Raw genomic sequence first — 24,190 nt, forward strand, 5'->3', positions numbered from 1 at the left:
TCAACAACACCCAGAAACGCCGCCGGCTTCGCTGGGCCCGAGCTCATCTAAGATGGACTGATGCAAAGTGGAAAAGTGTTCCGTGTTCTGACGAGAAACGTTGTGTCCTCTGGAACAAAGAGGAAAAGAACCGTCCGGATTGTTATAGGCGCAAAGTGTAAAAGCCAGCATGTGTGATGGTATGGGGGTGTATTAGTGCCCAAGACATGGGTAACTTACACATCTGTGAAGGCACCATTAATGCTGAAAGGTACATACAGCTTTTGGAGCAACATATGTTGTCATCCAAGTAACGTCTTTTTCATGGACGCCCCTGCTTATTTCAGCAAGACAATGCCAAGCCACATTCTGTGCGAGTACTAGACTGTTCACCAGTTCGAACATGAAATATGTTGTCTTTGCAGTCTATTCAATTGAATATAAGTTGAAAAGGATTTGCAAATCATTGTATTCTGATTTTGTTTACCATTTACAAAACGTGCCAACTTCACTGGTTTTGGGTTTTGTATATATATCTACATACATCTATGGTGTGGGACATTGTATCCGAAAATGGCGCAATATGACATTACAGCTTACGTCAGCAGTTTTTCATGCGTATACACGAATAAAGATGCATCAATAATCAATTTATAATCAGATCGATGTCTCTGAATTGTAATCGGAATGGAATTTTGAGGTGTCCATATTATTATTGTCTATATTATTATTGTATTCATTGGAGAATTAGCTGCCAGCAGTGTGTGATTTATTCAAAGGAAACTATCAAGTTTAAAAAGTAGGCAGTTTTATGGGAGGGTGGGGAGGGTTTTTATTTATTTATTTATTTGTTATTATTTTTTGTAATTTTTTTTGGGGGGGTGGGGATCTGTTTCTCAGTACCTGTATTATGATTTCCCTATCAAATGAACAAATAAATATTATAAAAAATAAAATAAAAAATAAAAAGAAATCATCACATGACAGAGCGTGTCGCCAACTTGGCAAAGCAATATGAGAGTATTTATATAGTTTCTGGGTGTTGTTGATAAATGGCTTTGGCTTTGCATAGTAGAGTTTTAACTTGTAGTGACGAACTGTAGTTACTGACAGTGGTTTTCTGAAGTGTTCCTGAGCCCATGTGGTGATATCCTTTACACACTGATGTCTGCACCGTACTGAAGCAGAACGAGTCTAACGCCAGCCAAGAATGCTGAAACAATATTCAAACCGCGGACATTAATCCATGAAAAAAATAGAGAAGCTGCTGATGGTGTGTTTGACGGAGAAACAGATACCATAGAAGCCCACTCTCCAAGGTAAATGCAGTAAATGATTACTTTATAAAACTACTGTAGTTTTAGTAGTCCATTCTATTGTATTGTTTAAAAAAAAAAAAAAAGTAGGCAGTTTTATGACATCACTCGGTACACCGAATGGCGAGGACGTGGTGGCGTTGCACCGCGAGCACGCTGTTGGATGCTCCTTGTGATGTCCTCGCTCACGTGTTTGATGAACATTCTTGCATCCTGTGAGCGACATGTTTACCCTGCAGCGTGCAAGCACATGATTTCATGGCTGCAAAAAACTGCAACTTCCTCCGCTTTCCCCCCAACAATGGTTAACTGGAGGAACCTCAGTTTGACTCGCAGTTTTATATGGTGTAGGTCAGGAATATTTCCTATAAGTTCTTCCATTTGTTTGGGATTGAGAGTTGGTGCTTGGGCAGACTTTTGTGACTGTCCAGCTTGTATTTCTCTTTCCACCTTCTACAAAACCCAAAAGTAGGGAAGTTGTCACGTTGTGTAAATGGTAAATAAAAAGAGAATACAATGATTTGCAAATCCTTTTCAACTTATATTCAATTGAATAGACTGCAAAGACAACATATTTAATGTTCACACTTTTGCAAATAATCATTAACTTAGAATTTAATGGCAGCAACACATTGCAAAAAAGTTGTCACAGAAGCATGTTCACCACTGTGTTACATGGCCTTTCCTTTTAACAACACTCAGTAAACGTTTGGGAACTGAGGAGACACTTTTTTTAAGCTTCTCAGGTGGAATTCTTTCCCATTCTTGCTTGATGTACAGCTTAAGTTGTTCAACAGTCCGGGGGTCTCCGTTGTGCTATTTTAGGCTTCATAATGCGCCACACATTTTCAATGGGAGACAGGTCTGGACTACAGGCAGGCCAGTCTAGTACCCGCACTCTTTTACTATGAAGTCACGCAGTTGTAACATGTGGCTTGGCATTGTCTTGCTGAAATAAGCAGGGGCGTCCATGGTAACGTTGCTTGGATGGCAACATATGTTGCTCCAAAACCTGTATGTACCTTTCAGCATTAATGGTGCCTTCACAGATGTGTAAGTTACCCATGTCTTGGGCACTAATACACCCCCATACCATCACACATGCTGGCTTTTACACTTTGCGCCTATAACAATCCGGATGGTTCTTTTCCTCTTTGGTCCGGAGGACACGACATCCACAATTTCCAAAAACAATTTGAAATGTGGACTCGTCAGACCACAGAACACTTTTCCACTTTGCATCAGTCCATCTTAGATGAGCTCGGGCCCAGCAAAGCGGGCGGCGTTTCTGGGTGTTGTTGATAAATGGCTTTGGCTTTGCATAGTAGAGTTTTAACTTGCACTTACAGATGTAGCGACCAACTGTAGTTACTGACAGTGGTTTTCTGAAATGTTCCTGAGCCCATGTGGTGATATCCTTTACACACTGAAGTCGTTTTTTGATGCAGTACCGCCTGAGGGATCCAAGGTCTGTAATATCATTGCTTACGTGCAGTGATTTCTCCAGATTCTCTGAACCTTTTGATGTTGAAATCCCTAAATTCCTTGCAATAGCTGGTTGAAAAATGTTGTTCTTAAACTGTTGGGCAATTTGCTCACGCATTTGTTGACAAAGTGGTGACCCTCGGCCCGTCCTTGTTTGTGAGTGACTGAGCATTTCATGGAAGCTGCTTTTATACCCAATCATGGCACCCACCTGTTCCCAATTTGCCTGTTCACCTGTGGGATGTTCCAAATAAGTGTTTGATGAGCATTCCTCAACTTTCTCAGTCTTTTTTGCCACTTTTGCCAGCTTTTTTGAAACATGTTGCAGGCATCAAATTTCAAATGAGCTAATATTTGCAAAAAATAACAAAGTTTACCAGTTCCAACATTCAGTATCTGGTCTTTGCAGATTTGCAAAACATTGTATTCTGTTTTTATTCACGATTTACACAACGTGCCGTAAGACTTTTAAAGTAATTTTGATAGTAGGCTAATATAGACACTTACATCATGTGTTGTCTTCATTATAACACGTATATAAGACTTTTATAGTCATTTTGATAGTAGGCTAATATAGCTAATATAGACACTTACATCATGTGTTGTCTTCATTATAACACTCATATAAGACTTTTAAAGTCATTTTGATACTAGGCTAATATAGACACTTACATCATGTGTTGTCTTCATTATAACACGTATATAAGACTTTTATAGTCATTTTGATAGTAGGTTAATATAACTAATATAGACACTTACATCATGTGTTGTCTTTATTATAACACTTTTATGAGACTTTTAAAGTAATTTTGATAGTAGGCTAATATAGACACTTACATCCCGTGTTGTCTTCATTATAACATTTATATAAGACTTTTATAGTCATTTTGATAGTAGGCTAATATAGCTAATATAGACACTTACATTCACGATGCCATACCAGATTCGTTTTATAATACACCTCATGGTGCAACCTGGACACATCATCAGTGATTCTCCCGGGGTCATAGGGTGTTTCGGGTCTTAATCAAACACCCTCACAATATAACTAATATAGACACTTACATCATGTGTTGTCTTCATTATAACACTTGTATAAGTCTTTTAAAGTCAATTTGATAGTAAGCTAATACAGCTAATATAGACACTTACATCATGTGTTGCCTTCATTATAACACTTATATAAGACTTTTAAAGTCATTTTGATAGTAGGCTAATATAGACACATCATGTGTTGCCTTCATTATAACACTTATATAAGACTTTTAAAGTAATTTTGATAGTAGGCTAATATAGTAATATAGACACAACATGTGTTGTCTTCATTATAACACTTATATAAGACTTTTAAAGCCCTTTTTGATAGTAGGCTAATATAGACACTTACAGCATGTGTTGCCATCATTATAACACTTATATAAGACTTTTAAAGTAATTTTGATAGTAGGCTAATATAGTAATATAGACACATCATGTGTTGTCTTCATTATAACACTTCTATAAGACTTTTAAAGCCCTTTTTTATAGTAGGCTAATAGACACTTACATCATGTGTTGTCTTCATTATAACACTCATATAAGACTTTTAAAGTAATTTTGATAGTAGGCTAATATAGACACTTACATCATGTGTTGTCTTCATTATAACACGTATATAAGACTTTTATAGTCATTTTGATAGTAGGCTAATATAGCTAATGTAGACACTTACATCATGTGTTGTCTTCATTATAACACTCATATAAGACTTTTAAAGTCATTTTGATACTAGGCTAATATAGAAACTTACATCATGTGTTGTCTTCATTATAACACGTATATAAGACTTTTATAGTCATTTTGATAGTAGGTTAATATAACTAATATAGACACTTACATCATGTGTTGTCTTTATTATAACACTTTTATGAGACTTTTAAAGTAATTTTGATAGTAGGCTAATATAGACACTTACATCCCGTGTTGTCTTCATTATAACATTTATATAAGACTTTTATAGTCATTTTGATAGTAGGCTAATATAGCTAATATAGACACTTACATTCACGATGCCATACCAGATTCGTTTTATAATACACCTCATGGTGCAACGTGGACACATCATCAGTGATTCTCCCGGGGTCATAGGGTGTTTCGGGTCTTAATCAAACACCCTCACAATATACCTAATATAGACACTTACATCATGTGTTGTCTTCATTATAACACTTATATAAGTCTTTTAAAGTAAATTTGATAGTAAGCTAATACAGCTAATATAGACACTTACATCATGTGTTGCCTTCATTATAACACTTATATAAGACTTTTAAAGTCATTTTGATAGTAGGCTAATATAGACACTTACATCATGTGTTGCCTTCATTATAACACTTATATAAGACTTTTAAAGTCATTTTTATAGTAGGCTAACATAACTGATATAGACACTTACAACATGTGTTGTCTTCATTATAACACTGATATAATAATTTTAAAGTAATTTTGATAGTAGGCTAATACAACTTTTATAGATGGGCTCAAGCACCCCCTGCAACCCCAAAAGGGACAAGCGGTAGAAAATGGATGGATGGATGAATGGATGGATGGATAGACACTTATATAAGACTTTTAAAGTCATTTTGATAGTAGGCTAATATAGACACATATAGAAACAACTTCAGTTTGCCTCGTAAGTCGGCATAGGAGGACAACATTTAGGTACACGCTCTTAAAGTTCTGACTAAGACTGAGGTAAAAGTCCAGTATTTGCTGCAGGAGGAGATACAACTAGAAGTACCAGAAGACTAACAGTAGAAAAACATCCACGTCTCTTATCTCTGCAGGAAAAAAAAGGGTTTGTTATCTTGATTTCTGTTGTTTTCCCACCTCCCACTCTGCTGATTCATAGACTTGATTGCTGAAGCACACTGTGACAGCTCCTTGACACCCCAGGCCACATCAGTCGTGTGTGTTAGTGTTTTCTTCTTTGAAAGATTGACTGACTATTTCATTGCCAAGATGTCCACCTGCCCACTGTGGGATGCGTGTAGATCTTCACCATGTTGTGTGCTGTGTGGTGGGACCAGTGGACAAGGAATACATACAAGACATCTTCGTTGTTGAAGAACAGGGAGAAACTGGAAAACAGGATGGTTGAACAAAAGGCATTTTACAATTCAAAATATTCTTGTAATCAGACTATTTTTTCCGGTATATTAGATGGAATTTTTTACATAAGGAAGCTACGATCAAAACAACAACAGAAAGCTGAACCGTCACCACCCCCGCGCACACACAAAAATCGCTTTTAGTCCCTTTGGTACTTTGAAAAACGTTAACAATTATGTTGCCACAATAATAAAGTAAAAACATATTTAAGGCACAGAGACTTGATTTGATATATATATATTGATATATATATATATATATATATATATATATATATATATATATATATATATATATATATATATATATATATACATATATATATTAGGGCTGCAACAACTAATCGATTAAAATTGATTATAAAAATAGTTGGCGATTAATTTAGTCATCGATTCGTTGGATCTATGCTATGCGCATGCGCAGAGGCAATTATTATTATTTATTTTTTTTAAATTTTTATTTTATTTCTTTTATAAAATTTTTTTTCATAAACCTTTATTTATAAACTGCAACATGTACAAACAGCTGAGAAACAATAATCAAAATAAGTATGGTGCCAGTATGCTGTTTTTTTTCAATAAAATACTGGAAAGGATAGAAATGTAGTTTGTCTCTTTTATCCGATTATTAATCGATTAATCGAAGTAATAATCGACAGAATAATCGATTATCAAATTAATCGTTAGTTGCGGCCCTAATATATATATATATATATATATATATATATATATATATATATATATATATATATATATATATATATATATATATATATGCATATATTATGCATATACTGTATATATATACATATATGTATATATATATATATATATGCACACATATATGCATATATATGCATATGTATATATGTATATATATGCATATGCATATATGTGTATATATATGTGAATATATATATATGCATGTATATATATGCATGTATATATGTGTATATATATATATGTATGTATATGCATATATATATATATATATATATATATATATATATGTATGTGTATGCATATATATATATTTATGTATGTGTGTATACGTGCGTGTATATATATATATATATATATATATATATATATATATATATATATATATATATATATATATATATATATATATATATATATATATATAGGCCAAAAGTTTGGACATTCCTCATTCTTTTCTTTATTTTCATGACTATTTACATTGTAGATTGTCACTGAAGGCATCAAAACTATGAATGAACACATGTGGAGTTATATACTCAACAAAAAAAGGTGAAATAATTGACAACATGTTTTATATTCTAGTTTCTTCAAAATAGCCACAATATCATCAAAAGGTTCAGAGAATCTGGAGAAATCAGTGGCAAGGCCGAAAACCAACATTGAATGCCCGTGATATCTGATCCCTCAGGCGGTACTGCATCAAAAACCAACATCAGTGTAATTGATATCACCACATGGGCTCAGGAACATTTTAGAAAACCACTGTCAGTAACTACATTTGGTCGCTACATCTGTAAGTGCAAGTTAAAGCTCTACTATGCAAAGCCAAAGCCATTTATCAACAACACCCAGAGACGCTTCGCTGGGCGAGCTCATCTAAGATGGACCGATGCAAAGGCACCATTAATGCTGAAAGGTACATACAGGTTTTGGAGCAACATATGTTGCCATCCAAGCAACATTATCATAGACGCCCCTGCTTATTTCAGCCCCTGCTTAGTTGTTGATGGACTTGTGGAAGTGTTGATGTTGACAGTTGTAATCATTTCCTGCCTCCCTCTCTGACAGACATGCACTCATCTGAGCAGCCCTGACAAGCCCACTGCTTCCAGCTCCAACATGACCATGGAGTCCTCTTCTGAGTCCCAACAGGAGACTGAGACAACTTTGGTGAGTGGCCCCACGTTTCTACTATTTACTGTGGCAGCGCTACACAAATGATGCTAACACCACTTCATATTGACAAATATTCGACAGTGGCTTTATTTGGCAAACAATATTTTAGTGTTTCTTCTGGTAACTCAACCAGGAAGTGGTTTAGTGGTGCAGCAGTTATATCTCCAGCAGATGGTGCTTTGGCAGGCCACTATAAAATGATGTGGTGAGCCAAAATAAAATGATCTGTCAGGGCATTATAAAATGACGTGGTTAGCCAAAATAAAATGATCTGTCGGTCCACTATAAAATGATCTGTTAGGTCACTATAAAATTATGTGGTGAGACAAAATAAAATTATTTGGCGGGCCACTATAAAATGAAGTGGTGAGCCAAAATAAAATGATCTGTCAGGCCACTATAAAATGAAGTGGTGAGCCAAAATAAAATGATCTGGCAGGCCACTATAAAATGAAGTGGTGAGCCAAAATAAAATGATGTGGTGAGCCAAAATTAAATGATCTGTCAGGCCACTATAAAATGAAGTGGTGAGCCAAAATAAAATGATCTGGCAAGCTACTATAAAATGATGTGGTGAGCCAAAGTGAAATGATCTGGGAGACCACTATAAAATGATGTGGTGAGTGAAAATAAAATGATTTGGCAGGCCAATATAAAATTAAGTGGTGAGCAAATATAAAATGATCTGTCAGGCCACTATAAAATGATCTGTCAGGACACTATAAATGATCTGTCAGGACACTATAAATGATCTGTCAGGACACTATAAATGATCTGTCAGGACACTATAAAATGAAGTGGTGAGCCAAAATAAAATGATCTGTCAAGCCACTATAAAATTAAGTGGTGAGCCAAAATAAAATGATCTGGCAGGCCACAATAAAATGATGTGGTGAACCAACATAAAACGATCTGTTAGGCCACTATTAAATTATGTGGTGAGCCAAAATAAAATGATCTGTCAAGCCACTATAAAATTAAGTGGTGAGCCAAAATAAAGTGATCTGGCAGGTCACTATAAAATGATCTGGCAGGCTACGATAAATTGATGTGGTGAGCCGAAATAAAATGATCTGCCAGGCCACAATAAAATGATGTGGTGAGCCAAAATAAAATGACATGGCAGGCTAGAATAAAATGATGTGGTAAGCCAAAATTAAATGATCTGGCAGACCACTATAAAATGATGTGGTGAGCCAAAATTAAATGATCTGGCAGGCCACAATAAAATGACATGGTGAGCCAAAATAAAATGATTTGGCAGGCCACTATAAAATGAAGTGGTGAGACAAAATAAAATGATCTTTCAGTCCACTATAAAATTAAGTGGTGAGCCAAATTAAAATGATATGGCAGGCCACAATAAAATGAAGTGGTGAGCCGAAATAAACTGATCTTTCAGGCCACTATAAAATTATGTGGTGAGCCAAAATAAAATGATCTGGCAGGCCACAATAAAATGATGGGATGAGCCAAAATAAAATGATTTGGCAGGCCACAATACAATGAAGTGGTGAGCCCAAAATAAAATGATCTGGCAGGCCACTATACAATTATTTGGTGAGCCAAATTAAAATGATATGGCAGGTCACTATAAAGTTAAGTGGTGAGCCAAAATAAAATGATCTGGCAGGCCATTATAAAAGGATGTGGTGAGCCAAAATAAAATGATATGTCAGGTCACTATAAAATTAAGTGGTGAGCCAAAATAAAATTATCTGGCAGGCCACTATAAAATTATGTGGTGAGCCAAAATAAAATGATTTGGCAGGCCATTATAAAATTATGTGGTGAACCAAAATAAAATGATCTGGCAGGCCACTATAAAAGGATGTGGTGAGCCAAAATAAAAATTATATGGCAGACCTCATCAGAAGGATGTGGTGGGCCACATTAATTGCAGTGGCGTGCCAGATTTTTCCCCCGGGCCCTGAGTTTGACACCTGTTCTCTACACCAAGTCATTCAGAACTGGCCTATTTTGAGACAATATTATTTATAATCGTGGATTTTCTTTGGAATTTTTAGACCAAAAAAATGTTTTGAAAAATGATGACAAATATTTAACTGCTTAAACAATATCTCCTATGTCAACACTGTCATTTTGCTGTAAAATATACTCTTTGATGAAAACAATCATGTGGTGCATACTAAGAGGTACTGTATACACAGGTGCATATTAGGAAGTACTGTATACACAGGTGCATATTAGGAAGTACCGTATACACAGGTGCATATTAAGAAGTACTGTATACACAGGTGCATATTAGGAAGTACTGTATACACAGGTGCATATTAGGAAGTACCGTATACACAGGTGCATATTAGGAAGTACTGTATACACAGGTGCATATTAAGAAGTACTGTATACACAGGTGCATATTAGGAAGTACTGTTTACACAGGTGCATATTAAGAAGTACTGTATACACAGGTGCATATTAGGAAGTACCGTATACACAGGTGCATATTAGGAAGTACTATATACACAGGTGCATATTAAGAAGTACTATATACACAGGTGCATATTAGGAAGTACTGTATACACAGGTGCATATTAGGAAGTACCGTATACACAGGTGCATATTAGGAAGTACTATATACACAGGTGCATATTAAGAAGTACTGTATACACAGGTGCATATTAGGAAGTACTGTATACACAGGTGCATATTAGGAAGTACTGTATACACAAGTGCATATTAAGAAGTACTGTATACACAGGTGCATATTGAGAAGTACTGTATACACAGGTGCATATTAGGAAGTACTGTATACACAGGTGCATATTAAGAAGTACTGTATACACAGGTGTATATTAAGAAGTACTGTATACACAGGTGCATATTAGGAAGTACTGTATACACAGGTGCATATTAGGAAGTACTGTATACACAGGTGCATATTAAGAAGTACTGTATACACAGGTGCATATTAAGAAGTACTGTATACACAGGTGCATATTAGGAAGTACTGTTTACACAGGTGCATATTAAGAAGTACTGTATACACAGGTGCATATTAGGAAGTACTGTATACACAGGTGCATATTAGGAAGTACTGTATACACAGTTGCATATTAAGAAGTACTGTATACACAGGTGCATATTAAGAAGTACTGTATACACAGGTGCATATTAGGAAGTACTGTACACACAGGTGCATATTAGGAAGTACTGTATACACAGGTGCATATTAAGAAGTACTGTATACACAGGTGCATATTAGGAAGTACTGTACACACAGGTGCATATTAAGAAGTACTGTATACACAGGTGCATATTAAGAGGTACTTTATACACAGGTGCATATTAAGAAGTACTGTATACACAGGTGCATATTAGGAAGTACTGTATACACAGGTGCATATTAGGAAGTACTGTATACACAGGTGCATATTAAGAAGTACTGTATACACAGGTGCATATTAGGAAGTACTGTATACACAGGTGCATATTAAGAAGTACTGTATACACAGGTGCATATTAGGAAGTACTGTATACACAGGTGCATATTAGGAAGTACTGTATACACAGGTGCATATTAGGAAGTACTGTATACACAGTTGCATATTAAGAAGTACTGTATACACAGGTGCATATTAAGAAGTACTGTATACACAGGTGCATATTAGGAAGTACTGTACACACAGGTGCATATTAGGAAGTACTGTATACACAGGTGCATATTAAGAAGTACTGTATACACAGGTGCATATTAGGAAGTACTGTACACACAGGTGCATATTAAGAAGTACTGTATACACAGGTGCATATTAAGAAGTACTGTATACACAGGTGCATATTAAGAAGTACTGTATACACAGGTGCATATTAGGAAGTACTGTATACACAGGTGCATATTAGGAAGTACTGTATACACAGGTGCATATTAGGAAGTACTGTATACACAGGTGCATATTGAGAAGTACTGTATACACAGGTGCATATTAGGAAGTACTGTATACACAGGTGCATATTAAGAAGTACTGTATACACAGGTGCATATTAAGAAGTACTGTATACACAGGTGCATATTAGGAAGTACTTTTTACACAGGTGCATATTAAGAAGTACTGTATACACAAGTGCATATTAGGAAGTACTGTATACACAGGTGCATATTAGGAAGTACTGTATACACAGGTGCATATTAGGAAGTACTGTATACACAGTTGCATATTAAGAAGTACTGTATACACAGGTGCATATTAAGAAGTACTGTATACACAGGTGCATATTAGGAAGTATTGTATACACAGGTGCATATTAAGAAGTACTGTATACACAGGTGCATATTAAGAAGTACTGTATACACAGGTGCATATTAGGAAGTACTGTACACACAGGTGCATATTAAGAAGTACTGTATACACAGGTGCATATTAAGAGGTACTTTATACACAGGTGCATATTAAGAAGTACTGTATACACAGGTGCATATTAGGACGTACTGTATACACAGGTGCATATTAAGAAGTACTGTATACACAGGTGCATATTAGGAAGTACTGTATACACAGGTGCATATTAAGAAGTACTGTATACACAGGTGCATATTAGGAAGTACTGTATACACAGGTGCATATTAGGAAGTACTGTATACACAGGTGCATATTAAGAAGTACTGTATACACAGGTGCATATTAGGAAGTACTGTATACATAGGTGTTTATTAAGAAGTACTGTATACACAGGTGCATATTAAAAAGTACTGTATACACAGGTGCATAGTAGGAAGTACTGTATACACAGGTGCATATTAAGAAGTACTGTATACACAGGTGCATATTAGGAAGTACTGTATACACAGGTGCATATTAAGAAGTACTGTATACACAGGTGCATATTAAGAAGTACTGTATACACAGGTGCATATTGAGAAGTACTGTATACACAGGTGCATATTAGGAAGTACTGTATACACAGGTGCATATTAAGAAGTACTGTATACACAGGTGTATATTAAGAAGTACTGTATACACAGGTGCATATTAAGAAGTACTGTATACACAGGTGCATATTAGGAAGTACTGTTTACACAGGTGCATATTAGGAAGTACTGTATACACAGGTGTATATTAAGAAGTACTGTATACACAGGTGCATATTAAGAAGTACTGTATACACAGTTGCATATTAAGAAGTACTGTATACACAGGTGCATATTAAGAAGTACTGTATACATAGGTGCATATTAGGAAGTACTGTACACACAGGTGCATATTAGGAAGTACTGTATACACAGTTGCATATTAAGAAGTACTGTATACATAGGTGCATATTAGGAAATACTGTATACACAGGTGCATATTAAGAAGTACTGTATACACAGGTGCATATTAGGAAGTACTGTACACACAGGTGCATATTAAGAAGTACTGTATACACAGGTGCATATTAAGAAGTACTGTATACACAGGTGCATATTAGGAAGTACTGTATACACAGGTGCATATTAAGAGGTACTTTATACACAGGTGCATATTAAATCTTATCATACAGTGTGTTCCCTGTCAAGACCACGTCAAACTTAGTCCAGCCCTAAATGACAGGTGACTGCCATGATTACCTGTAGCCAGTGCCATCTCCAATTATTGACAATGACTCATTGTTACCCCGAGCGCTATTGATGAGCCTTAACGATTACTTGGAGGTGCTGATAATGAACACCTGTCACGTCACTGGCATGTCACCATCCCTTTTTCCACAGAAGTCTCAAGAGTTCCGCACGCTACGCCTCACGATGCACGCACTTCAGCTTCATCTGGAGCTGTGAAGGTTTTTATCTTGAATAGATTAGCAAACATTACAAAAATGTGCGCTGGCCACACCTCCCTCCACACATTTATTTACATACATTAATTGTTTCCAAACGTTGTCTGTAACCCGGCAGTAAAACGGCTGATCAAACAAAACAGAAGTCATGGTCATGGACCCACTCGCTGCGCAAGCTAGCTTTCCAATCAGCTAAACGGTGACGTTTTTGCGAATTTGTGAAACTGAAACAATACAAAAGGAATGCCATTGTAAGTTAATACAAACCCTGTTTCCATATGAGTTGGGAAATTGTGTTAGATGTAACTATAAACGGAATACAATGATTTGCAAATAATTTTCAACCCATATTCAGTTGAATATGCTACAAAGACAACATATTTGATGTTCAAACTGATAAACTTTTTTTTTTTTTTGCAAATAATCATTAACTTTAGAATTTGATGCCAGCAACACGTGACAAAGAAGTTGGGAAAGGTGGCAATAAATACTGATAAAGTTGAGGAATGCTCATCAAACACTTATTTGGAACATCCCACAGGTGAACAGGCAAATTGGGAACAGGTGGGTGCCATGATTGGGTATAAAAGTAGATTCCATGAAATGCTCAGTCATTCACAAACAAGGATGGGGCGAGGGTCACCACTTTGTCAACAAATGCGTGAGCAAATTGTTGAACAGTTTAAGAAAAAACATTCTCAACCAGCTATTGCAAGGAATTTTGGGATTTCACCATCTACGGTCCGTAATATCATCAAAGGGTTCAGAGAATCTGGAGAAATCACTGCACGTAAGCAGCTAAGCCCGTGACCTTCGATCCCTCAGGCTGTACTGCATCAAGAAGCAACATCAGTGTGTAAAGGATATCACCACATGGGCTCAGGAACACTTCAGAAACCCACTGTCAGTAACTACAGTTGGTCGCTACGTCTGTAAGTGCAAGTTAAAACTCTCCTATGCAAGGCGAAAACCGTTTATCAACAACGCCCAGAAACGCCGTCGGCTTCGCTGGGCCTGAGCTCATCTAATGATACAAAGTGTAAAAGTGTTCTGTGGTCTGACGAGTCCACATTTCAAATTGTTTTTGGAAACTGTGGACGTCGTGTCCTCCGGACCAAAGAGGAAAAGAACCATCCGGATTGTTATAGGCGCAAAGTTGAAAAGCCAGCATGTGTGATGGTATGGGGGTGTATTAGTGCCCAAGACATGGGTAACTTACACATCTGTGAAGGCGCCATTAATGCTGAAAGGTACATACAGGTTTTGGAGCAACATATGTTGCCATCCAAGCAACGTTACCATGGACGCCCCTGCTTATTTCAGCAAGACAATACCAAGCCACATGTTAGATCAACGTGGCTTCATAGTAAAAGAGTGTGGGTACTAGACTGGCCTGCCTGTAGTCCAGACCTGTCTCCCATTGAAAATGTGTGGTGCATTATGAAGCCAAAAATAGCACAACGGAGACTGTTGAACAACTTAAGCTGTACATCAAGCAAGAATGGGAAAGAATTCCACCTGAGAAGCTTAGAAAATGTGTCTCCTCAGTTTCCAAACGTTTACTGAGTGTTGTTAAAAGGAAAGGCCATGTAACACAGTGGTGAACATGCCCTTTCCCAACTACTTTGGCACGTGTTGCAGCCATGAAATTCTAAGTTAATTATTATTTGCAAAAAAAAATAAAGTTTATGAGTTTGAACATCAAATATGTTGTCTTTGTAGTGCATTCAATTGAATATGGGTTGAAAAGGATTTGCAAATCATTGTATTCCATTTATATTTACATCTAACACAATTTCCCAACTCATATGGAAACGGGGTTTGTAATACTAACACAAATCTCGTAAATGTGTTGGCTTATTAGCTAATGCTAACAAAACTAGCTTGATTACATTACGATAGCACGTACAAACGTGCATAAAAACACTCCTACAGACATCACACACGGGACGGTTTAGTAAGTCAGAATTGTTTTAGTTATATTGTAAAACTTACAAACGTTGCTTGGAGTGATGAATGAAGACTCCATACGAGTAGAAACGCTATGGATGGCTGAAAGACGAACATGGCACTCGGATTGAAAAACAAAACCTGCAGTGAGCCAATTTGTCCAGGGGCGCCGCTAGGGATTTTGGGCCCCATGAAAATAATCTTTACAGGGCACCCAACACAGTGTCATTATTTTTTCTGTATTATAATTTCATCATCATTAGGGGCCTCTCTGGGCCCCCCTCCATCATGGGCCCCTAGAATCCGTCTCCTTTACCCCCCCTTTTCGGCGCCCCTAAATTTGTCCATAAGATGGCGCCATAGTACAGACAATAACATACTCTCTCTATGTATTGTTTTAAAAAACAAAATAACAACAACAACTACTTTTAGTATGGTTGTTATCGGAGAAAAATCCATAAATTAGCTGCACCGTCTTATAAGCCGCATGGGTCAAAGTGTAAGAAAAAATAAGCTTATTCGCCGAAATTGACGGTATTTGTGTTGTAGTTTTTAGGTGCAATGCTAATAAAGTTGTATTGTTTTGTATTTGTTTCCGCTGACATTTGCTGTATTTGTTAGCATGTGTTAGCATATTAGCTCATGCTAACGATGCTCGCTTCATTACATTACGATAGCACGTACGAATATGCATGAAAACACTCCTACAGACATCACACATGGGACGCTTTAGTAAGTAAGAATTGTTTTAGTTATATTGTAAAACTTACAAATGTTGCTTGGAGTGATGAATCAAGAATCCATACGAGTAGAAACGCCATGGACGGGCAAAGGACAGAACGGCACTTACGGTATACTTCTGGTTGAAAACTCAGTCTAATCAAAAGGGCAATGCAGCACCTGCAGTGAGCAAACTTGTCCAAAAGATGGCACTGTAGCACAAATAATATCACACCTATTCTGTGTCTTTGCTTGTACTTTTGGATAACTATTTGCATAAAGGACGTGTGATAGCATGTAGAAGCTAACATAGACAACATGAACACTTTGTCAACACTTTATTTACACAGTTGTTATATTCTTATGGTTGTGTAATAAAAACTAAATGAGGCAATTCCTAAAGTTGAACTGAAATCCTGGAATTTATTTTTTTTTAGAATTTTTGAAGTAGAGCACACCATTCCCAAACAGGCTGAATATTTTGAAGTTGGAACGGTTTGAATCAGATGAAAAATGTGGGAGTTGTGGAACTTTCAAGAATGTCCCATTGATTTCAATGGAAATTTCAGAAAAAAATTGGGAATTTGGGGAAAAGCGGGATTTTTTTTTTTAAATGATGGGGAAAAAAAACTTTAATGGTCTGAATGAGTGGAAATGGTTGGTGTTGGAATTTTTCAAATCGGTGGAGAAATGTTGACTTGGTAACATGTTGAATTGAGAAATGGCATTACGGAATTCCTGGAATTTCGGGAAAACCGGGAATTTTTCCAGTTCAAAAAACAACATTGTTTTTTTTCCTGAATAAGAGGAATGTTTTGATGGTGGAACGGTTGAAGTGGGTTGAAAAATGTGGGAGGAGTAGTCGCCCAAAAAAAAAGGGTGGAAATAGGGCTTTGGAAAACCAGGAATTCTGGAAAATCCTGGATTTTTTTTTTTACTTGGAAAAAAGAGTAGTTTTAAATTTCCAAGATGGTGAAATTGAAGTGAATAACTATTTGCATTATGGCCGTCAGCGAAGAAAACCCCCATAAATTAGCCACACCATTTTATAAGCAGCAGGGTTCAAAGCGTAGGTAAAATGTAGCGGCCTATAGTTTGAAAGTTGCAGTACATTTTTGATGCACTAATTACTCAGTAAGTGTGTGGCTTAAAAGTGTTTCAATAACACATGGGTCAGTCCAAAATCCGAGCCGTTCCTCATACCATGTAGACCAGGGGCCTCATGTAACTAGAGTTGTTTCCGGGTGTGGATAAATGGCCACGTGCATGCTTCAAGAGCATTCACGCTTTATGTCGCTTTCAGCTTTCAGTTAACATGGACAACATGAACACTTTGTCAACACTTTATTTACACATTTGGTTTATTGTTATGGTTGTGCATATTTTAGCCCCCCCCCATCCCCTCCTAAATAATTATAGTTCAGTTCATTTATTTCATTTATAAAAAAAATCTAACAAAGTAATAAAATAAAAATCAATCAACATAACATTAAAGTACAATATGAATATATGAATATATCTGCCCCCCATTTTCACAAATAAACACAACCATATTTTCATTTTTTTGACACTTAAGCCAAAGATTAAGACACAATTTTACTCAATCGTATCATTTCATCATGATTTAAAAAAAAAATTTAAATACAAAAAGATATTTACATTGTTTTTTCCACTATCAAGTGTGTTCCATAAACAATTGTATTGCTTTTGGTTGTAATTTTGTTTAAAGTGCCAAATTTTGCTCGCAGCGCACATTTCCACGTCAACTTTAGTCTGGATACATTTCATCTCTGCTGTGGAAAAGAGCGTGCGGCAGGTTTTTGTGTAAGTTATACAAAACCCAAAAGCAGTGAAGTTGTCACGTTGTGTAAATGGTAAATAAAAACATGATTTGCAAATCCTTTTCAACTTATATTCAATTGAATAGACTGCAAAGACAAGATACTTAATGTTCACACTGAGAAACTTACTTTTTTTTGTGCAAATAATCATGAACTTAGAATTTAATGGCAGTAACACATTGCAAAAAAGTTGTCACAGGGACATTTTTACCACTGTGTTACATGGCCTTTCCTTTTAACAACACTCAGTAAACGTTTGGGAACTGAGGAGACACATTTTTGAAGCCTTTCAGGTGGAATTCTTTCCCATTCTTGCTTGATGTACAGCTTAAGTTGTTCAACAGTCCGGGGGTCTCCGTTGTGCTATTTTAGGCTTCATAATGCGCCACACATTTTTAATAGGAGACAGGTCTGGACTACAGGCAGGCCAGTCTAGTACCCGCACTATTTTACTATGAAGCCACGTTGATGTAACACGTGGCTTGGCATTGTCTTGCTGAAATAAGCAGGGGCGTCCATGGTAACGTTGCTTGGATGGCAACATATGTTGCTCCAAAACCTGTATGTACCTTTCAGCATTAATGGTGCCTTCACAGATGTGTAAGTTACCCATGTCTTGGGCACTAATACACAGAGTTGCAGAACAGGAGCACACACGCTGGCATGATTGGCTTGCACGCCCACAAGCCCCTCCCCCCTGAGTGGCGTCCTTCTTCCAGTGTGGAGGAAGCTGCATGATGAAGTCGCTAATGACCAAAGGCTTCTGAAAGGCAAATCGGCGTTTGATTGTGTCCTCCTTTGCATCCAAGTCGTGCTTACCCGGTCTGGTATCAGCTGATCGCTGGTTGTGAGCAGTATCAGCAGTGATGACTGGCGTGTCATGGAGACTGAGTGTGTGTTGTGTGTCATGCAGACTGAGTGTGTGTTGTGTTACCATCCTCATTGTTTGCTTAATAGTCTTGGCAGTTGAAAGGACGCTTCTTCTTAAACAGATGAAAGCCTTTGGGAAAGATGCCAATTATTATTATTTTTTTTTATTCGCTGCCACTTCTCTCCAAACACTGACATGCAAAGTTCAAATACGTGTCATCCAACACCACACTGTGTGCTTTCGTTTGTAGGCTCCTATTAGACACTGTACTCTATGCTTTTTACATCAAGGGGGCCCATCTGGCAATCTGTAGTACTGTGTGTGTGTGTGTATATATATATATATATATATACATATCTATATATACATACAGTCGTGCTCATAAGTTTACATACGCTGGGAGAATTGATGATTTCTTGGCCATTCTTCAGAGAATATGAATGATAACACAAAAACCTTTCTTCCACTCATGCTTAATGGTTGTGTGAAGCTATTTATTGGCAAACAACTGTGATTACTCTTTTTCAATCAAAATGACAAAAGAAAGTACCCAAATGACCCTGATCAAAAGTTTACATACCCCAGTGACTTTGATCTGATAACATGCACAAAAGTTGACACAAACAGGTTTGAATGGCTAATCAAGGTTCCAATCCTCACCTGTGACATGTGTGTTTGTAATTAATGTGTGTATATAAAAGGTCAGTGAGTTTCTGGGCTTCTGACAGATCATTGCATCTTTCATCCAGTGCTGCACACATGTTTCTGGATTCTGAGTCAAAAGAATTGTCAAAGGATCTGCGAGAAAAGGTAATTGAACTGCATAAAACAGGAAATGGGTATACAAAGATATCCAAGGAATTGAGAATGCCAATCAGCAGTGTTCAAACGCTGATTAAGAAGTGGAAAATGAGGGATTCAGATAGACCAGCAAAGATTTCAGCCACAACTGCCTGGAAAATTGTTGGAAATGCAAAGAAAAATCCACAAATAACTTGCTGAAATACAGGACTCTCTGAAAAATTGTGGTGTGGCTGTTTCAAGATGCACAATAAGGAGGCACTTGAAGAAAAATGGGTTGCATGGTCGAGTGGCCAAAAAGTTAAATTTTGGTCTCATCACTCTAAATTACTTTGTTCCAGAAGTTTTGAGGCTTATCTCTGTGCTGTTTGGCGTAATGTAAGCGGGATACTTTGTGACATTTGTGCAGAAATGGCTTCCTTCTGGCGACTCGACCATGCAGCCCATTTTTCTTCAAGTGCCTCCTTCTTGTGCATCTAGAAACAGCCACACCACAATTTTTCAGAGAGTCCTGTATTTCAGCTGAAGTTATTTCTGGATTTTTCTTTGCATCTCCAACAATTTTCCTGGCAGTTGTGGCTGAAATCTTTGCTGGTCTACCTGAATACCTCATTTTCCACTTCTTAATCAGTGTTTGAACACTGCTGATTGGCATTCTCAATTCCTTGGATATCTTTTTATACCCCTTTCCTGTTTTATGCAGTTCAATTACCTTTTCTCACAGATCCTTTGACAATTCTTTTGCCTTCCCCATGACTCAGAATTCAGTTAGCATGCGTCAAGTACCAAGTTGTATGATTCGGAGGGGTTCAGCCGTAAAACTGGCTGAAAAGTTTAACACGCTGGAATGCTAACGTTAGCATGTGTCAAATACCAAGTTATATGAGTCTGAGGTATACGGTGCCAAAATTGGCTAAAAAAGTTAGCATGCTAACAGTTAGCATGTGTCGAGTACCAAGTTATTTGATTCTGAGGGGTTCGGCCGTAAAATTGGCTAAAAAGTTAAACACGCTAGAATGCTAACAGTTAGCATGTGTCAAGTACCAAGTTATATGATACAGAGGGGTTTGGCCGTAAAAAACTGGCTAAAAAGTTAAACACGCTAGAATGCTAACGTTAAAATGCTAATAGTTAGCATGTGTCGAGTACCAAGTTATATGACTCTGAGGTGTACTACTGCAAAGTGGGCTAAACAAGTTAGCATGCTAACAGTTAGCATATGTCTAGTACCAAGTTACCGTATTTTCCGCACTATAAGGCGCACCGGATTATTAGCCGCACCTTCTATGAATTACATATTTCATAATTTTGTCCACCAATAAGCCGCCCCGGACTAAAAGCCGCGCCTACGCTGCGCTAAAGTGAATGTCAAAAAAACGCTGCGCTAAAGTGAATGTCAAAAAAACAGTCAGATAGTTCAGTCAAACTTTAATAATATATTGAAAACCAGCGTTCTAACAACTCTGTCCCAAAATGTACGCAAATGTGCAATCACAAACATAGTAAAATTCAAAATGGTGTAGAGCAATAGTAACATAATGTTGCTCGAACGTTAATGTCACAACACACAAAATAAACATAGCGCTCACCTTCTGAAGTTATTCTTCATTCGTAAATCCTTCGAATTCTTCGTCTTCGGTGTCCGAATTGAAAAGTTGCGCAAGCGTGGTATCCAAAATGGCCGGTTCCGTCTCGTAGAAGTCATCGGGAGTCAGTGTCGCTGTTGTTCTGTGAATCCTGCCTTCCGGAAAGCTCGGACCACAGTTGTGACCGAAATATCTGCCCAAGCATTTACGATCCACTGGCAAATGTTGGCGTATGTCGTCCGAGGCTGTCTGCCCGTCTTAGTGAAGGTGTGTTCGCCTTCGGAGCTGTGTGAAAAAAGCCACCCGGCCTCTTCGCGTAAACTTCCCTTAACCACTCGCTCATCTTTTCTTCATCCATCCATCCCTTCGAGTTAGCTTTTATGATGACGCCGGCTGGAAAGGTCTCTTTTGGCAAGGTCTTCCTTTTGAATATCACCATGAGTGGAAGTTAGCATGGCAAGCTAGAACCACAGTGAAGGATGACTTCATTCCCTGTGGTGCGAATATTCACCGTACGTGCTCCCGTTCCACAGTGCGGTTCACAGGAATATCAGTTGCTGTGAAATACGGTAGTAATCCGTGTGCGGATGGAGAGATTGCGTCTTTTTATGAACCGGATCGCTTATTAGGAGCCATTTTGTGGTCTTTACAGATGTAAACAGGAAATGAAACGTACGGTGATATCCGCGCGTTTTTTCTTCTTCTTCCGGGGGCGGGTGAAGCGCTTCCTGTTCTATGGGGGCGGGTGAAGCGCTTCCTGTTCTATGGGGGCGGGTGCTTTCCTTGGCGGTTGCTTGCGTAGAAGAAGAAGCGCTTCCTGTTCTACCGGGAAAAAAGATGGCGGCTGTTTACCGAAGTTGCGAGACCGAAACTTTATGAAAATGAATCGTAATAAAGCGCACCGGGTTATTAGGCGCACTGTCAGCTTTTGAGAAAATTTGTGGTTTTTAGGTGCGCCTTATAGTGCGGAAAATACGGTATATGATACAGAGGGGTTCGGCCGCAGAAAACTATCTAAAAAGTTAAACACGCTGGAATGCTAACGTTAACATGCTAACAGTTAGCACGTGTCAAGTACCAAGTTATATGATACAGAGGGGTTCGGCCGTAAAAAACTGGCTAAAAAGTTAAACACGCTAGAATGCTAACGTTAACATGCTAATAGTTAGCATGTGTCGAGTACCAAGTTATATGAGTCTGAGGTGTACTGCTGCAAAGTGGGCTAAACAAGTTAGCATGCTAACAGTTAGCATGTGTCAAGTACCAAGTTATATGACACAGAGGGGTTCGGCCGTAAAAAAACTGGCTAAAAAGTTAAACACGCTAGAATGCTAACGTTAAAATGTGAAAGTTTGAAAAATAGACAAATCATTTTGAATGGGGAAAATGAAAAAAAAAAAAAAAAAAAAAGAATTATGGGAAATCCTGGAATTTTTCTTTTTTTAGAATTTTTGAAGAAGAGCACACACTTGCTGAACAGGATGAATATTTTGAAGTTGGAACCGTCTGAATCAGATGGAAAATGTGAGAATTGTCCCATTGGGAATTTTTTTTTTTTTTTTGGAATTTTGGTAAATGCGGGAATTTAAAAAAAAAAAAACTTGAATGGTCTGAATAAGTTGAAATGGTTGGTGTTGGAATTTTCCAAATCAATCGAGAAATTTTGAAGTAGTAACAGTTTGAATTGAGAAATGGTATTAAGGAATTCCTGGAATTTGGGAAAAACCGGGAATTTTTCTGTTTTTTGTGCTGATTAAGGGGAATGTTTGGACGGTCGAACGGTTAAAGTGGATTGAAAAATGTGGAAGGAGTAGTCGACAGAAACAAGGGTCAAAAAAGGGTTTGGAAAAAAATGGGAGTTCTGGGAATTGCTGGAATATTTTTTTACTTTGAAAAGTGATAGTTTTGAATTTCCAGGGTGAGTGGAATGTGTTGAAGGTGGAATGGTTTGAATCGGTTGAAAAATGTGGAAATGGTGGAAGATTGAAAAATGGCCAATTCATTTTAAATGTGAAAAATGTTCCGGAAAACTAGGAAATCTGGCACAGTTAGCATGTGTCAAGTACCAAGTTATATGAGTCTGAGGTATACTACTGCAAAGTTAGCATTTTAACAGTTAGCATGTGTCAAGTACCAAGTTTTATATGATTCTGAGGGGTTTGGCCGTAAAACTGGCTAAAAAGTTTAAAACGCTAGAATGCTAACGTTACAATGCTAACAGTTAGCATGTGTCAAGTACCAAGTTTTATATGATTCTGAGGGGTTCAGCCGTAAAACTGGCTAAAAAGTTTAAAATGATAGAATGCTAATGTTAACATGCTAACAGTTAGCATGTGTCAAGTAGAAAGTTGTATGATTCTGAGGTGTACTACTGCAAAGTAGGCTAAGTGGCTAAAATCACTGCACGTAAGCGGCAATGCCCGTGACCTTCGATCCCGCAGGCGGTACTGCATCAAAAAGCGACATCAGTGTGTAAAGGATATCACCACATGGGCTCAGGAACACTTCAGAAAACCACTGTCAGTAACTACAGTTGGTCCCTACATCTGTAAGTGCAAGTTAAAACTCTACTATGCAAAGCGAAAGCCATTTATCAACAACACCCAGAAATGCCGCCGACTTCCCTGGGCCCCAGCTCATCTAAGATGGACTGATGCAAAGTGGAAAAGTGTTCTCTGGTCTGACGAGTCCACATTTCAAATTGTTTTTTGGAAACTTTGGACGTCGTTGTGTCCTCCGGAACAAAGAGGAAAAAAACCAACCGGATTGTTCTAGGCGCAAAGTGTAAAAGCCAGCATGTGTGATGGTATGGGGGTGT

At 37.5% G+C, this 24,190-nt stretch overlaps 1 protein-coding gene across 7 annotated transcripts in view; it reads left to right on the plus strand.

Annotated features, from left to right (window-relative positions):
* The window catches only part of osbpl8 (oxysterol binding protein-like 8), a 1,018,260-nt gene that overhangs the window by 851,888 nt on the left and 142,182 nt on the right, over positions 1 to 24,190 (plus strand). For 4 of the 7 annotated variants that reach the window (XM_061961262.2, XM_061961256.2, XM_061961258.2 and 1 more), the window contains exon 3: positions 7,721 to 7,822. The exons of 2 other annotated variants lie outside the window; for them this stretch is intronic. In XM_061961262.2, coding sequence (XP_061817246.2) covers positions 7,772 to 7,822 — 51 coding nt within the window. In that variant the 5' untranslated portion in view covers positions 7,721 to 7,771. Of the gene's footprint in view, positions 1 to 7,720; positions 7,823 to 24,190 lie in introns of those variants that run through there. One more of the 7 variants, XM_061961261.2, reaches the window with a different exon arrangement.

Source organism: Nerophis lumbriciformis, linkage group LG05 (genome assembly GCF_033978685.3).
Source record: "Nerophis lumbriciformis linkage group LG05, RoL_Nlum_v2.1, whole genome shotgun sequence".
Taxonomy (NCBI): domain Eukaryota; kingdom Metazoa; phylum Chordata; class Actinopteri; order Syngnathiformes; family Syngnathidae; genus Nerophis; species Nerophis lumbriciformis.